The sequence below is a fragment of the Phycodurus eques genome, chromosome 1 (genome assembly GCF_024500275.1).
Source record: "Phycodurus eques isolate BA_2022a chromosome 1, UOR_Pequ_1.1, whole genome shotgun sequence".
Taxonomy (NCBI): domain Eukaryota; kingdom Metazoa; phylum Chordata; class Actinopteri; order Syngnathiformes; family Syngnathidae; genus Phycodurus; species Phycodurus eques.
In genome coordinates, this window is record NC_084525.1 from 20,850,427 (window position 1) to 20,865,998 (window position 15,572).

General features: G+C 44.2%; 1 protein-coding gene across 1 annotated transcript; it reads right to left on the reverse strand.

Annotated features, from left to right (window-relative positions):
• Positions 1-1,586: 1,586 nt before the first annotated feature.
• On the reverse strand, positions 1,587-14,735 carry LOC133413933 (taste receptor type 1 member 1). Its single transcript, XM_061698875.1, has 6 exons — positions 14,548-14,735; positions 11,370-11,676; positions 8,792-9,553; positions 7,368-7,589; positions 3,688-3,808; positions 1,587-2,512 (listed from the first exon to the last, which is right to left on the reverse strand). The coding sequence occupies exons 1-6, from the start codon at positions 14,733-14,735 to the stop codon at positions 1,587-1,589; spliced, it is 2,526 nt and encodes an 841-aa protein (XP_061554859.1).
• Between the last annotated feature and the right edge of the window lie 837 nt (positions 14,736-15,572).

Here is a 15,572-nt window from a genome sequence, read left to right on the forward strand (position 1 = left end):
ATGCTACTAACAGTAATGTTTCAAGCCCCTCTTCAAATTGCCCCACAAAAAAAAAAAGCTGGAGAAGTTGAGCTCCAGTGTCTCCAACTGCACCTTAATGGCTTCCAATAAAAGTGGCGCCTCTTGCTCAGTGGCACACTTCGCCTGTTGACCGAGCCCACGAAGCCAAGGGTGCGGCGCAGACTGTGGGAAAGCCCCTCGCGGACTCTACTCACACGTCTACTCGTCAATGGGGATGACCTCCCAGCCACAAAAGACCTTTTCATCTACTCTCATAAACAGTGGCTAACAGCACTGTGTGTGTGTGTGTGTGTGTGTGCGTACGTGCGTGTAAGACAGAAAGAGAAAGAAGACAGGCCAATTGTGCCTTTATTCAAAGTGTTAAATGATCTATTTAATAAGATCTTGCAGGCTTTTTTTCAGCAGCTACCACTTGTTGTTGACTCCCTAAAAATATAAAATGCGTTGTTTTGATTGGCTCTGCCAAAAAGGAAAATAATTTAGTTACAATGTAGCAGTATAGAACCTATTCAAGATGTTTATAGTACAGTGGTGCCTTGAGATACTAGTTTAATCGGTTCCATGACGACGCTCATAACTCAAAACACTTGTATCTCAATTCATCTTTCAAAATTGAAATGAATAAAAATGCAATTAATCTGTTCTGGAAAAAAAAAAAAAAAAATGTGTAATCTGTTTATTAATAACAAAAATAGCGTTCTATAATATTGTACTACAGTAATGTCATAATTAAAAATAATGGAAAGAAATTCAACAATTTTTGCTGGATTTTTGCTTCAGTTCAATGGCCATTGTGCTGCTCCTTATAATGTGCGTGCATTGGCCACCTGGGGGCAGTATAATACAGGCATACAGATATAAATAGATATGGTCATAGCTCCTCAGTAAGCCAATGTAATATATATGCTATTGGTGTTTAGTTTGCAAGTGGGAGTGGCAATAGACAGCCTATTTTGAAGAACTGTTCACTATCTGCCAAACTGCTGCTTATTGTGAAGTGAGTTGAGTGGAGTTCACCTTCACCAAACTGTGCTCGTATCTCAAATATTTGCTGCAAGTTAAAGCAAAAAAATAAATTAAAATCGGTCGAACGAAGGCTTGCATCTCGAAAAACATGTAAGTCGGGTCACTCGTAAGAAGCCCAGGGGTCACTGTTTTTTAGTTGCAGCTAGTTGGTATAAGTGCCTTGTGAGCATGGTGAATCTCCAACTGTATTTCTTTTCCACAATCGTTTTTTTTTCCAGATCATTTGAGTTTGGTGGCGTCACTCGTTATGTGGCGGCCCCCAGGTTCATTGGAGACTGTAAATTGTCCAAAACACAAAAATACAAAGTGCATTTTTATGCATTTTTACTGTCAATGAAATACCATGCCATTTTTAAAAACTTGGCACAATGAAAACTCTAAACAATGTGGTTTTCTTTTTGTATTAACTTGCATTGTGCTCATACTGAGAATTAAACAAATTACTGGACAAATCTACTTAAGTACAGTCACAAAGTGTTTGCACTTTGTTACATCCCTGCACTAATTGTCGATCAGTATCAGAGAATAACATTTACCATTCACTGTTTACTCATGGTGTACAGCTGAATGCAGTTCTGGAAATGAGCAGTGGTGTTCATTTGTGGCCTCAGTACGATGATGTACATTTTGGGCAGGAAGTAGCCACCCAGGACGGCCAGAACGCTGAAAAGTATGGCAAAGACGTGTGCGGCCATGGTGAAGGGGCCTCTGCTGACGAGGTAGACGGTGAAGAAGCTGATCCAGGAAACGAGGTAGACCATGAGGCTAAAGGTGACACACTTGGCCTCGTTGTAGTTGGCCGGTAGGTCTTTGCCCATGTAGCTGAAGGAGAAGCAGACCACGCTGAGGAGTGACACATATGCCAGCTCTACGCCTGCCCCATATGACAGGGTGCTGCTGCACTCCAGGACCATGCTGTCGTGGTAGAAGTCCACATCCTGGGATGGCTCAGGTGGGTCAAGGGCTACACGCGTCACAGAAATGAGCAAAGCGATGGCAGACACAACAAAAATGGTCAGCTCGGCCCCTTGTTTTTTGGCCCACTTGTCGTAGGCCGGTGGCAGCTTGGAGGCCAGTTTAAAAATGCAGACCACCTGCAGGGAGTGCACGGTGATGCAGGCCAGGCACACGCTGAAGCTGAACGTGAACAGAGGCTGCTCGAGGATGCAGGACACGCGAGACGGGGGGCCGAAATGGCACAGAGAGCTCAAGGCGGCGGCGGTCAGGGCGGCCAGCATCAGCAGGCAGGTGCGCCCGCCGGCCGACTTGGCCACGGGCGTGCGGAGGTGGAGCAGGAGGACGGCGGCCGAGCTGGAGGTCAGAAGGAGGCAGCAGGCCAGGAAACAGAGCAGCGCCATGGCGAGGGGGGCGTCCCAGGCCAGAAGAAGAACGCTGCGGTCGTGACACCGCTCGCTACTCGCTGGAGCCCACTGCTCGCGTGGACACGGCTGGCATTGAATGGATTCTGGGAATCACGTGCAGATTCAACATCACAGAGGATTTCTGTCATTACTATATTAGCCACATACAGATAAACAGACCCACACCTTCTCTTAGGTCATCCTCATCTGTTCAATTTATTCTACCGGCCCGCCTGATCACCAAGAGGTGAAACCCCACGCAAGCACAGGGAGAACATGCAAAGTTGACACACGAAGCCTGGATTCAAACCCAACCTCAGAATGTGCAGATGTGCTGATCTTATTCCTCATTTTGTATTTCTTAATTTAATATTGTTCCTTTAAACATGTAAGGTGACCTTGAGTGAGATGAAAGGTGCCCAAAATAAAATTCATTATTAGTACTTTTTTATTTGTAATAATAAAAAAATTATGATGTGGCGGCACGGTGGCCGACTGGTTAGAGCGTCAGCCTCACAGTTCTGAGGACCCGGGTTCAATCCCCAGCCCCGCCTGTGTGGAGTTTGCATGTTCTCCCGCCTGCGTGGGTTTTCTCCGGGCACTCCGGTTTCCTCCCACATCCCAAAAACATGCATTAATTGGGGACTCTAAATTGCCCGTAGGCATGACTGTGAGTGCGAATGGTTGTTTGTTCCTATGTGCCCTGCGATTGGCTGGCAACCATTTCAGGGTGTACCCCGCCTCCTCCCCGATAACAGCTGGGATAGGCTCCAGCACCCCCGCGACCCTAGTGAGGAGAAGCGGCTCAGAAAATGGATTGGATGGATATTATGATGTCTTTCCATCCATTTGATATATTACTTCCTGTTAAGGGTGAGAATTATGATAATAATTGTTTTCTTTATTAATAAACTATTTTACATTTTTTTTTAAAATCCTGATCTCTGAATTATTTGACCAATCTGTCCGTTTTAAAAATCAAATATGACCCTAAAGCACAATTGTACACTATTAGTGTTTAGCGCTAACTGCTGGCCGATCCCAAAATTACAACTAGTGAGTCCTATTTTGTCACTTTTCTCCTGTGGTAGGCACTTATTAAAACAAACAAACAAACAAACAAACAAAAACTGAACAGACATGACTGAGGGGTTGTCTGTGACTGACAGATGATCAGTCCAAAGTGTACCGCACTCCTCACCTGAAATCAGGTGACAGAAAGATGGACATTTCACCCTGGAGTGGATAAGTTGTGTATAAAATGGACAGAAATGTGTACCACTTCGGTTGAGGAAGGTGGCAGCAGGACAGGCCTGGCAGTCGAAGCAGCAGGAGTGTTGTCCTCTCATCAACTTCCTGTGGCCTTTTGGGCAGGGCGGAGAACAGATGGACGTGGGCACCTGCAGACACAAGAACCAAGAGGCAGAAAGTTTGTCCTAACTCTCCTGGTATGTTTGTTTTTTTCCTCCTGTTTATGTTATTGTAAAGTTGAAAACACCCCCCCGAAAAACTATTTAAATGTAATTTTTAGTAATTCATTCACTGCCATTGACGGCAAATGGTCTTGTTCACACTGTGTCTTGTTTTACCATCCATCCATTTTCTATCGTGCTTGTCGCACATATAGACGAAGAACCATTTTCCCTTACATTCACACAAATCAATTCAGTCTTCAATAACCTAAGAAACATGTTTGTGGAATGTGGGAACGTGCGAACACCACTCAGCAGCCACTGTGTATCTGAAACTCACTCATACCTCAAATTTTGGTTCATAACAGAAAATAAAATATAGCTACACAGTAATCCCTTGTTCATTGCACGGGTTAGGTCCCGGACCACGCCCGCATTAGGTGAAATACACAAAGTAGCGGCCACATATACTGTATATATATTTTTTTTGTATTGATATTATTATTAATTTATATTTATAAATTTTTTTAAAGCTGCCTGAGTCTTCCCCATACTCAAATTAACATAAACCATACTCTACTCTCCATACTAACCAAACACTTTTTCTCACACTCTTCAACACCTTTTAAACTCTCAAACATACAGTAATGCACAGTAATACATCCATCCATTTTCTGTACCGCTTTATCCTCACAAGGGTCGCGGGTGTGCTGGAGCCTATTCCAGCTACCTTCAGGCGAGAGGCCGGGTACACCCTGAACTGGTCGCCAGCCAATCGCAGGGCACATATAAAGAAACAATCATTCGCGCACACATTCACATCTAAGGGCGATTTAGAGTCCTCAATCAACCTACCACGCATGTTTTTGGGATGTGGGAGGAAAACCGGAGTACCCGGAGAAAACCCGGAGAAAACCCACACAGGCACGGGGAGAACATGCAAACTCCACGCAGGCGGGGCCGGGATTCGAACCCCGGTCCTCAAAACTGTGACGCAGATGTGCTATCCAGTTGTGCTATCCGTGCCGACAGTAATACATACACTATGTAAATTTTATTCTTTGTAATATGTCTAGGCGGCACGGTGGGCGACTGGTTAACACATCTGCCTCACAGTTCAGAGGCAGTTCGAGCGCCAGAGTATTCGCGCACCTCTGTGGTATATCGTATAGTATTGCTTGTCGAAAAAAGTTATTTAATTGCTTGTGCTCATATTTACCCTTGTGTCTTCTCCTCCTTCTGCAGTGCCTTCCTGTCTCTCCTGTAACACTGCCTGTCTCAACCACACTGCCAAGTTCACTTATCTGCTCACTCTTCGGCCTCCTGCACGCTCCTGCTCCCACAGACCACCCTCACGCCTCTGGATTCTGGATCTCGCACAACTCTCAATAAAACCCCGTCCCACAGCTTCTTCTGTCTGTCTGCTTTTGGGTCATGTCTGACACATTTGATTTCAAACCGTAACAGAATACTCTTGGTAGCATGGACTCAGCGACGGAAGCATTAAGAGAAGTACCCCCACATCGGACAAGAGGACAAAAGCTCTCCGGGAAATCACAGACTCAATCAATACCCTCACACAGCAAGTATCCCTCATGTCTGCTCAGATGCACCCCGGCAACCCCCACCTCACCGAACCTCCCCGTGAGTATTCCTCCCGAGCCCCCTGCCTCCAACCAAAACTCCCTCCCAAAGAAAGAACCTCACGTTCCCCCTCCCGAACCTTACTCTGGAGATCTGGGTTCTTGTAGTCAGTTATTACACTGTTTTCTAGTGTTTGATCTGCAGCCGCTAAAATATCCCACTGATAAAGCTAAAATTGCCTTCGTAATTAACCTGTGCGGTAGAGCTGCTAGATGGGCTACCGCTTTGTGGCACAATTCCTCACCTGTGTTAGCCTCATTTGACTTGTTTGCTGCTGAGCTCACAACAATTTTTGACCACCCTGTTAAGGGCAGGGAACCCACTCTGCGTCTCCTGGCCCTCACTCAGGGCTCCCGATCTGTAGCCTCCTATTTTTTTTTTTTTAAAGGATTCTAGCTGGTAAGTGTGGGTGGGATGAAGCGGCCTTGATGGGGATTTCTGTTAAAGGGTTATCCGAACAGCTTAAGGGCAAGTTGGTGGCTAGAGATGAGTCCACCTCGTTGGAGGGGTTAATTTCTTTTGCTATCAAGTTGAACAATCGACTGAGGGAGAGAGTTAGAGAGAGGGGACAGAGCCTGCAGTTTAGTGACCTCTGTGGGCATTGTCCCTCCAGCTACTCCCCTGCCTGTGAAGCCCCACGGTCTCCTCATCACCCCCTACTGGACTGGAGGAGCCCATGCAACTCGGTAAGGCTCGTTTGGATCCTCTGGAGTGTCAGAGCAGCTTGAGTCACTGGCTATGCATCTACTGTGGGCAGCCTGGCCATTTCATCGCCTCGTGCCCGCAGACGCCAAAAGACAGGGCTCCACACAGACTGACAGCGCTGTGGTCAGCCAGACCAATTCTTCCTCCAGCTCTCCCTCTTGCATCCTCAGGGGGGAACTGCAACCCTCAGGTCACCGTTCTCATCGAAGCTCTCTCCAGAGCTGATGACAGATTTATTCATTAGGGCTTGGTGTGTCAACTCCGGCTACTGCTCGAGCCTCTCCCGTTCTCCAAGAAGGTTACTACCCTGGAGGGGCACCTATTCTCCCGAGTGACCCATTGGACTATATCGATCACCCTCCTCATCTCTGGCAACTACCGGGAGACCTTCCAACTGTTCGTCATCCCCTCTCCTGAGACTCCGTTAGTTCTTGAACTTTCCTGGCTGAAGAAACACAACCCCACCATCGATTGGAGCAACCTGTCAATTACCGGTTGGAGCTATTCTTTCCATTCTCGCTATCTTCTCTCAGCCGTCCAGACCTCCAGTGAACCTCTGTCACCAGTAGTCTCTCTCTCGTACGTTCGTTCGTTCCAGAAGAATACCACGACCCCTCCTGTTTTCCGGTAGGATTTGGCCATCTCTCTACACCCACACCTCCCTTATGACTGCGCCATCGACCTCCTTCCTGGATTCCCCTCTCCCCTCAAGTCGCCTCATCAACCTTTCCCCCCTGAAAAGAAAAAAGGTTATTTAATTACCTGTGCTCATACTTACTCTCGTCCCTTCCTGTGTCTCCTACAATGCCTCCTGCCTCAACCACACTGCCAAGCTCACTTATCTGTTCACTCTTCAGCCTTCCTGCAAGGAACACCCTCTCGCCTCTGGATTCTGGATCTCGCACAACTCACAATAAAACCCCTTTCCCACGGCTTCTTCTGTCTCAGTCTGCTTTTGGGTCATGTCTAACACATTTGGTTTCAAACCATAATGCATCCAACATTGGATACACATTAAATATTGGAATATACATTTTGACCCCGTTTTGAATTACTGATCTACATTAATGTACCCCAGAGAATTAGTTATTGAATTCCAAGGTAACTGCTAGTATCTCTTTTTTCACAGAAACTTTTCCTTTAAGAGTACCCACCACTCCAGTGTTGATTTCTCGAAAGGTACAATTCCAAATCTTACTGATCTGGTTGTCATCCCTGTGCTGTGCCACTCAATAGCCTCTTCATCAAGTATGAGCTGAGGGGGATCTGGGCTGAAGGAGCCCACCACTCGGTGGGACCACTCCGTCCCCCTCCAAATCCACGTCACTATGTCATATCCAGTGGGAGGGTCTCCGTTCACATCAAAGTACACAGAGGTGTTTTCCAGAGAAAATCTCGTGTCCTTGAGCATGGGCAGGAGCTGAGAGAAAAGAGGGAGTTTTAGGAGAAAAACGACTTTGGCTGCGGTCAGAATCGCTCCCTATCCACTATGTAGTGCTGTTCAAATGTGTAGTGAGTATAGCTTATGCCCTATATCACTTATGTCCAAACTTGCCATATACAGAAAAGTGGAAGGATGCCATTTTGACATTTTGCCCATTGATTTAATGAAAACACTAAAACCAATCCACCAGTGTGCGTAAAGATATTTTAGATATTTTATACTGTTTATGTACATCATATATAGAGCATATTTATTTATTTGGTCCACTATTGTGCCCTTATCCCACAATGCATCTCGAAGTAGTAAACAACCAATGTTCACTAGTAAAGCACAACCCCTAGAACACAACAAAAATGTAATGTGTTATTTTACTAAGAAAATGAACACTCTAAAATATTGTATTCTACTTGAACAAACATGCAGTAATGAAGTAATTCAATAAGATATTTATTCAATGGACATTGTGCCGCTCCTTCTGGTGTGTGCGTCTTGGTCACTTGGGGACAGTATAAATACATACATATGGATATACAGTACATGAATTAGACTAACAATTTCTTAGTAAGCTGCAGTAATATTAGTCGTTCTTCACAGAGGATTTAGGATGTAGTATATGCCTGTGAGTATTGTTTTATTATCGATCTACATGTGTTGCTCCACCGTTTGTGTTGAAGTATCCATTGCTCCAAGGGTTATAACACTGCAACACTGCATGCTATTCTTAGCCCGTCTTTTTTTTTATTTATTTATTTAAGCTGGCTGACTTTCAGGCAAAGCTATGTGCTTGTGTTAAATAAACGTGTAATTCTCTTTATTTTATGTTTATTGACAGTACACTTGGAGTGGTACTACACAGCTTGAAGCCTCTTTTTTGAAGAATTGTTCACTGTCTTCCAAACTGCTGCTTGTTGTGAAGTGAGTTGAGTTCCCTGCCACCATACCGTGCTCGTTAAGTCACATTTTTGCCCGCAAAGTAAAGCAAAAAAATTCGTCCGATTGACAACTTGTATCTAAAAAAAACTTGGATTTCAGATAATTCATATCTCAAGGCACCACTGTATATAGACCACCAGAAATAATAATTTAAAAAAAACACTATATAGTGATTGGGGAGTAGGAAATGATTGAATTATTCTTAACACAGTCCTTTAACGTGGGAAAAAAACAACAGATCTGACCTGCCAAGGGTGCACCCTCCTTTTTTGGCATTGTCCAGAGTCACAATGAAGAGCTTGGTGCAGAGCATAAGCCACGGCATACACCGCCTTGTATACATTGAAGGAGGAGGTGACGTCATACTTCTCCAAAGTGAAGTTGTGCCTGGCTAGGCTGAATACGTCAGTGCTCTGCAGACACACACTGCTGTTGGCCCCTGAAACCGCCTGAGCTTTGATGTGACGGAGCGAAGCCTCCACAATGTTCCTCTCAAACGCCCCAAAGCCACTTATGGCCGCGTTCTTGATGGACACGCCGATCACAGTGCCTACTGTTTGGATCCCAGGGATCCCGGATACGAGCGTGGCCGTTGACCAGTCTTCTGTGCCAATCCACACCTTTCCCGTCACGTTGCCCTGGACAACGAACGGGAAGAAGCCGCTGAGTTTGGACTTACTGGAAAAGAGCACAATGGTGTTGACCTTGGCTCTCAGTATGCCCTCGACCATGCTCCTCATCATGCCAGCTGTCTCACTGCTGTAGGCCGGGATGATTCCCTGGTAGGCCACGCAGATGCCGTGGTCCGGGGCCTGCTGGGACAGGCTCTGCATGCCATCCAAGCCATAGTTGTTGTCGCTGCCCAACAGAGCGATCCAGTTCCATTTGAAATGGATCAGCAAATGGATTATGGCCTCCACCTGATTCTTGTCGCTGGGAATTGTGCGGAAAAAGGATGGGTAGTGGACCTTGTTGCTCAACTTTTTGTTTGATGCTTCATAAGAGATCTGTGGTAAAGAGAATACATTACTACTCACAAGAAGTTTTCACCTGAAAGCCTAATATCCCTTACTTATTGTTAGAAATGTAAATACATCCATTCATCCATTTGGTATAGTACTTTTTCTCATTCGAAACACGGGTCAGCTGGAACCAAACCGACCTGACATTAGGCGAGTCGTGCGATTGGCCACCAGTCACATACAGTGGTGCCTTGCGATGGGAGTGACCCGGCTTACGACCTTTTCGAGATACAAGCCATTGTTCGGCTGATTTCTTGCTTTAACTTGAGATACGAGGGATATTTGGTGGCAGTGAATCAAGTCACTTCACAACAGGCAGATAGAATTAGTGAACAATTTTCTTACTTCAAGCTGTTTATTGCAACTCCCAGTTGAAGTCTACTGTCAAACTAAACATAAACCAAATGGTTGTATTTCAAACAACCACATAGCCTCCACTAGCTTTATACTAACACAAAATGGGAAACACCATAGCATTTATGTGGCCGTGTTATAACCTTTAAAGCAATGACCATTTGAACACAAACAGTGAAGCCAGACATGTACACATATAATATAACAATACTCACAGGTATATATTATTTAATCTCTAAGAAGAACAATTAATATTAGAGCGGCTTACCCAGGAATGAGGAGTCTATGTACAAGAGCATCTCAATAAAATAAAATAGTGTCAAAAGCTTAATTTAGGTAATTCAATTAAAAAAGTGATACTCATATAATAGAGATGCACACACTCAGAGTGAAATATTTCATGTTTTTATTAAATATATGTACAATTTTAATGATTATTATGTACAGCAAACAAAAACCCAATATCCACCATCTCTACAAACTAGAATATTACGCAACAAACTATCAAGAGACAATAACAATGATTTTTAATGTAGAAATTAGCCAGGAATTTGTCCGGAAAAACATTTTCCGAGTGTTTAATGAATCTTTACTGTATAATGTATGAGTACTGAAATAATTGACCTTCTCTACCATATTCTAATTCATTGAGATGTACCTGTATAACAGTTTGTCTGTACTATACTGCCCCCATATGGACAAGGTGTGCAACCCAGAAGGAACAGCACAATGTCAATTTAATTGAAGTAAAAAGCATGACCAATTTTTTACAAAAAAATCTTTACATTTAATTACATCGTTACTGTATGTTGTTGTTGTTTTTAATAAAGTACAAATAAAGTGCTGTTTTTCTCATTAAAAAAAAAAAACATCAACATTTTTTCGTGGGGGGATGGCTGAAAACGGATTAACGACATCTCCATTCATGTCAATGGGGAAAGATGATTTGAGATGCGAGTGTTTTGAGTCACGTTTGGTCACAGGACAAATTAAAGTCATACCACAAGGTACTTTAGACAAACAACCATTCACACTCAAATTCGCACCTATGGACAATTTTGAGTCTTCAATAAACCTAACATACATGTTTTGAAAGGAAGCTGCAGTACCCAGAGAAAATCCATGCACACACGGTGAGAGCATGGAAACTCCCTTAAGGTGTATTGCAATGATCTTTCCAATTTCCACTCTGAGTGTAGTGGTCAGAGTAAAGGATCTGCACCAGTCAATGGAGAGGTTCTAGGTTCAAATCTTGGCTCAGGCCTTCCTGTGTGGACTTTGCACTTTGTCGCCAAGTGACATAAATTTCCATGCAAAGTCTCCTAACTTGAAATAATTTAAAAATGCCCCCTTTACAATTTCCATGGAGAAGCAAATGCTCTCCTCCTTTGCACCCCTACTCGTGAACGACCATCCTCACAAAATCAGTTATGCTAATATACCATACCTGTGGAATGAGGTAGGCCCCCAGTAGAGCGGCAGGAGTAAAAGTTTTGCTGCTGCTGTCGGGCCCGATCACAGCCACAGTCATGTTGTTAATGAGTGCTTCTGTGTTTGGAGCCGGGTCATGGTAATGATCGGCCAGTATGTCCAGTGTAGCCAGCACACTGGCCGGAACCGAGCAAATGTCGTACAGCTGGTATCCAAGAGACACTCCAGGCAGGAGAAGGTGTGCACCAGACTTGTTGTTTATTTCATCTATAGCAAATCGCATGGCTAGCATCATATGGAAGCCATGCTTGTTGTGCCGGCCTCTATAAGATAAATACAATGGAATTTAAAGAAAAAAATACATATGACATTTTTAAAGTCTGTGTTTATAACGGCGCCACGGTGGTCGAATGGTTAGCACATCTGCCTCACAGTTCTGTGTGGAGTTTGAATGGTCTCCCCGTGCCTGCGTGGTTTTCGGCAGGCACTCCAGTATTCTCCCACATCCCAAAAAACATGCATGGTAGGTTAATTGAAGACTAAATTGCCCGGAGTTGTGAATGTGAGTGTGAATGGTTGTTTGTCCATAATGTATGTGCCCTGCGATTGGCTGGCAACCTGTTCAGGGTGTACCCTGCCTCTTGCCCAGATATAGCTGGGATTGGCGCCAGCAAGCCCGCGAACCTATTGAGAATAAGCAGTTCGGAAAATTTATTTCATAACCATACAGGACTGAGTCACTTCTTTAGGCTCGGCTCCCTCAGCTCAGCTCCTCAGAGGCTCTTCAATTTTGTGAACAATTATGTAAAGGATGAATTACTAAAAAATACAACATATCAAATATGCATTATTTATATTGTGTTATTAGGTCACATAGTCAGAATGCTACAACCCCAATTCCAATGAAGTTGGGACGTTGTGTTAAACATAAATAAAAACAGAATACAATGATTTGCAAATCATGTTCAACCTATATTTAATTGAATACACTACAAAGACAAGATATTTAATGTTCAAACTGATAAACATGATTGTTTTTAGCAAATAATTATTAACTTAGAATTTTATGACTGCAACACGTTCCAAAAAAGCTGGGACAGGTGGCAAAAAAGACTGAGAAAGTTGAGGAATGCTCATCATCACCTGTTTGGAACATCCCACAGGTGAGCAGGCTAATTGGGAACAGGTGGGTGCCATGATGGGGTATAAAACGAGCTTCCCTCAATTGCTCAGTCATTCACAAGCAAAGATGGGGCGAGGTTCACCTCTTTGTGAACAACTGCGTGAGAAAATAGTCGAACAGTTTAAGGACAATGTTCCTCAACGTACAATTGCAAGGAATTTGGGGATTTCATCATCTACGGTCCATAATATCATCAAAAGGTTCAAAGAATCCAAAGAGGAAAAGAACCATCCGGACTGTTATGGATGCGAAGTTCAAAAGCCAGCATATGTGATGGTATGGGGCTGTGTTAGTGCCAATGGCATGGGTAACTTACACATCTGTGAAGGCACCATTCATGCTGAAAGGTACATACAGGTTTTGGAGAAACATATGCTGCCATCCAAGCAATGTCTTTTTCATGGACGCCCCTGATTATTTCAGCAAGACAATGCCAAATCACATTCTGCACGTGTTACAACTGTGTGGCTTCGTAGTAAAAGAGTGCAGGTACTCGACTGGCCTGCCTGCAGTCCAGACCTCCATCCATCCATCCATTTTCTGAGCCGCTTCTCCTCACTAGGGTCGCGGGCGTGCTGGAGCCTATCCCAGCTGTCATCAGGCAGGAGGCGGGGTACACCCTGAACTGGTTGCCAGCCAATTGCAGGGCACATGGAAACAAACAACCATTCGCATTCACAGTCATGCCTACGGGCAATTTAGAGTCTCCAATTAATGCATGTTATTGGGATGTGGGAGGAAACCGGAGTGCCCGGAGAAAACCCATGCAGGCACGGGGAGCACATGCAAACTCCACACAGGCGGGACCGGGGATTGAACCCCGCTCCTCAGAACTGTGAGGCTGACGCTCTAACCAGTCGGCCACCGTGCCGCCCAGTCCAGACCGGTCTCCCAAAATCTGAAAATGTGTGGCGCATTATGAAGTGTAAAATACGACAACGGAGACCTCGGACTGTTGAACAGTTGAAGCTGTACATCAAGCAAGAATGGGAAAGAATTCCACCTACAAAGCTTCAACAATTAGTGTCCTCATTTCCCAAACGTTAATTGAATATTGTTAAAAGAAAAGGTGATATAACACAGTGGTAAACATGACCCTGTCCCAGCTTTTTTTGGAACGTGTTGCAGCCATAAAATTCTAAGTTAATGATTATTTGAAAACAATCAAGTTTATCAGTTTTAACATTAAATAGCTTGTCTTTGTGGTGTATTCAATTAAATACAGGTTGAACATGCTTTGCAAATCATTGTATTCTGTTTTTATTTATGTTTAACACAACGTCCCAACTTCATTGGAATTGGGGTTGTACAGAAGATGAACACAAAGGGGCACATAAAAGTTGTAATATTTTTGTGTATTGTGTAACTATTGTAGGAGAAGCAACAATTGCAGGAGACACGCATGTTCACTAACAGCAGTTCCCTCGCCTCTCTTTTCTCCTCGAGCTGAAATGGGCGAATTGTACATACAGCATATGCCTAATGCAGGTTGTTTATGGAGCCTGCCTGATATGAAATTTTATTTTGCAAATTCTGCACTTGGTGCTTACGCTATCTGTTAACATTAAAATCTGTCCAAATGTTACTTTTTTCCCCTTTCCCCCTGGCTACATGTAGTCTCTCACTATATAGCAATGCTCTCTCGCCCTCTCTGGTCTCTGCCTTGTTCCAGTTTGTGTGCCCACTGTGCTGGGTGTCTGTAACCTAGCCCTTTCCCCTTCTGCTTAGTGTGGACACACAGACGCAGCCACACATCTTGATCAATCACATGCCGTTTTAACAGAAACAAGATGAGAAAAAACAAGAAATCAGCTCCCAATCAGGAGCCAAAGAGCGGGCTCTATACCAACACATCACTACTAGGTACATTAAGTAGTACCACTTTTTACACAACATGCTTGTCAGTGTGTCAAACAGTCAATAAACGTAATGTGGATTTATTTCACATGGAGACTAGCTTTAATATGCATCCAAACAGTGTATGTTGACATTTGGGTTCAAGTAAACTCACTCATTACATGGACCCAGAGCGGGTAAACCAGCACTTGGGCCATTTGTGTCATGGAGAGGAAAGAGTCCAGCAATCGAGAAGTCCCCCTGCAGATGTAGTCCTTCTCCCTGGGAGACATAGTCCAGTTTTCCGTCAGTCGCCTGCAGCACCAGGCAACATAAGAAGAGACATAGAGTTGTCGCACACATGTCAGCACATGTAAAACGTAATCAAGGCTGATATGGAAGCAACACTCCACTTCTGAAATGCAGGGTATGAAGGGAGGTTTTCCAGGTGTGGATTTAAGGCTGTGGGATGACAGGATCACTTTTGCATCTCTCTCGGGGTAAGTAGTATGCATTTACATGTCTAATTTGTTTGTGTAATGCGCGCTTCCCATGTTGCATAAATGCTGTAACCAGTGAAAAAGGTCATTCATCATCTCAGTTGTTTTGTGTTTTTGAAAATAGCACATTTAGTGATTTGAAAAACACAACCTGTATTTCATGAAGGGTCAGGTTTTTCTGGATTTACTTGCCGTGTATGAAATGTCCAGAATGAAATTTATTATTTAAGTGTGTAATTTGGCGGCACGGTGGGCGACTGGTTAGAGCATCTGCCTCACAGTTCTGAGGACTGGCCCCACATGTGTGGAGTTTGCATGTTCTCCCCGTGCCTGCGTGGGTTTTCTCCGGGCACTCCGGTTTTCTCCCACATCCCAAAAACATGCATTAATTGGAGACTCTAAATTGCCTGTAGGTGTGAATGTGAGTGCGAATGGTTGTTTGTTTATATGTGCCCTGCAATTGGCTGGCAACCAGTTCAGGGTGTACCCCGCCTCCTGCCCGATGATAGCTGGGATAGGCTCCAGCACGCCCGCGACCCTGGTGAGGAGAAGCGGCTCAGAAAATGGTTGGATGGATGGAAGTGTGTAATTTGCATTCCGGCTAATATATGAAGCATATTTTTTCAGATGTGCCTGTTGAATTGACAAACAATTTGACTCTCACCTGCATCCAAGCCACAATTATTATGTTTTGACAGCA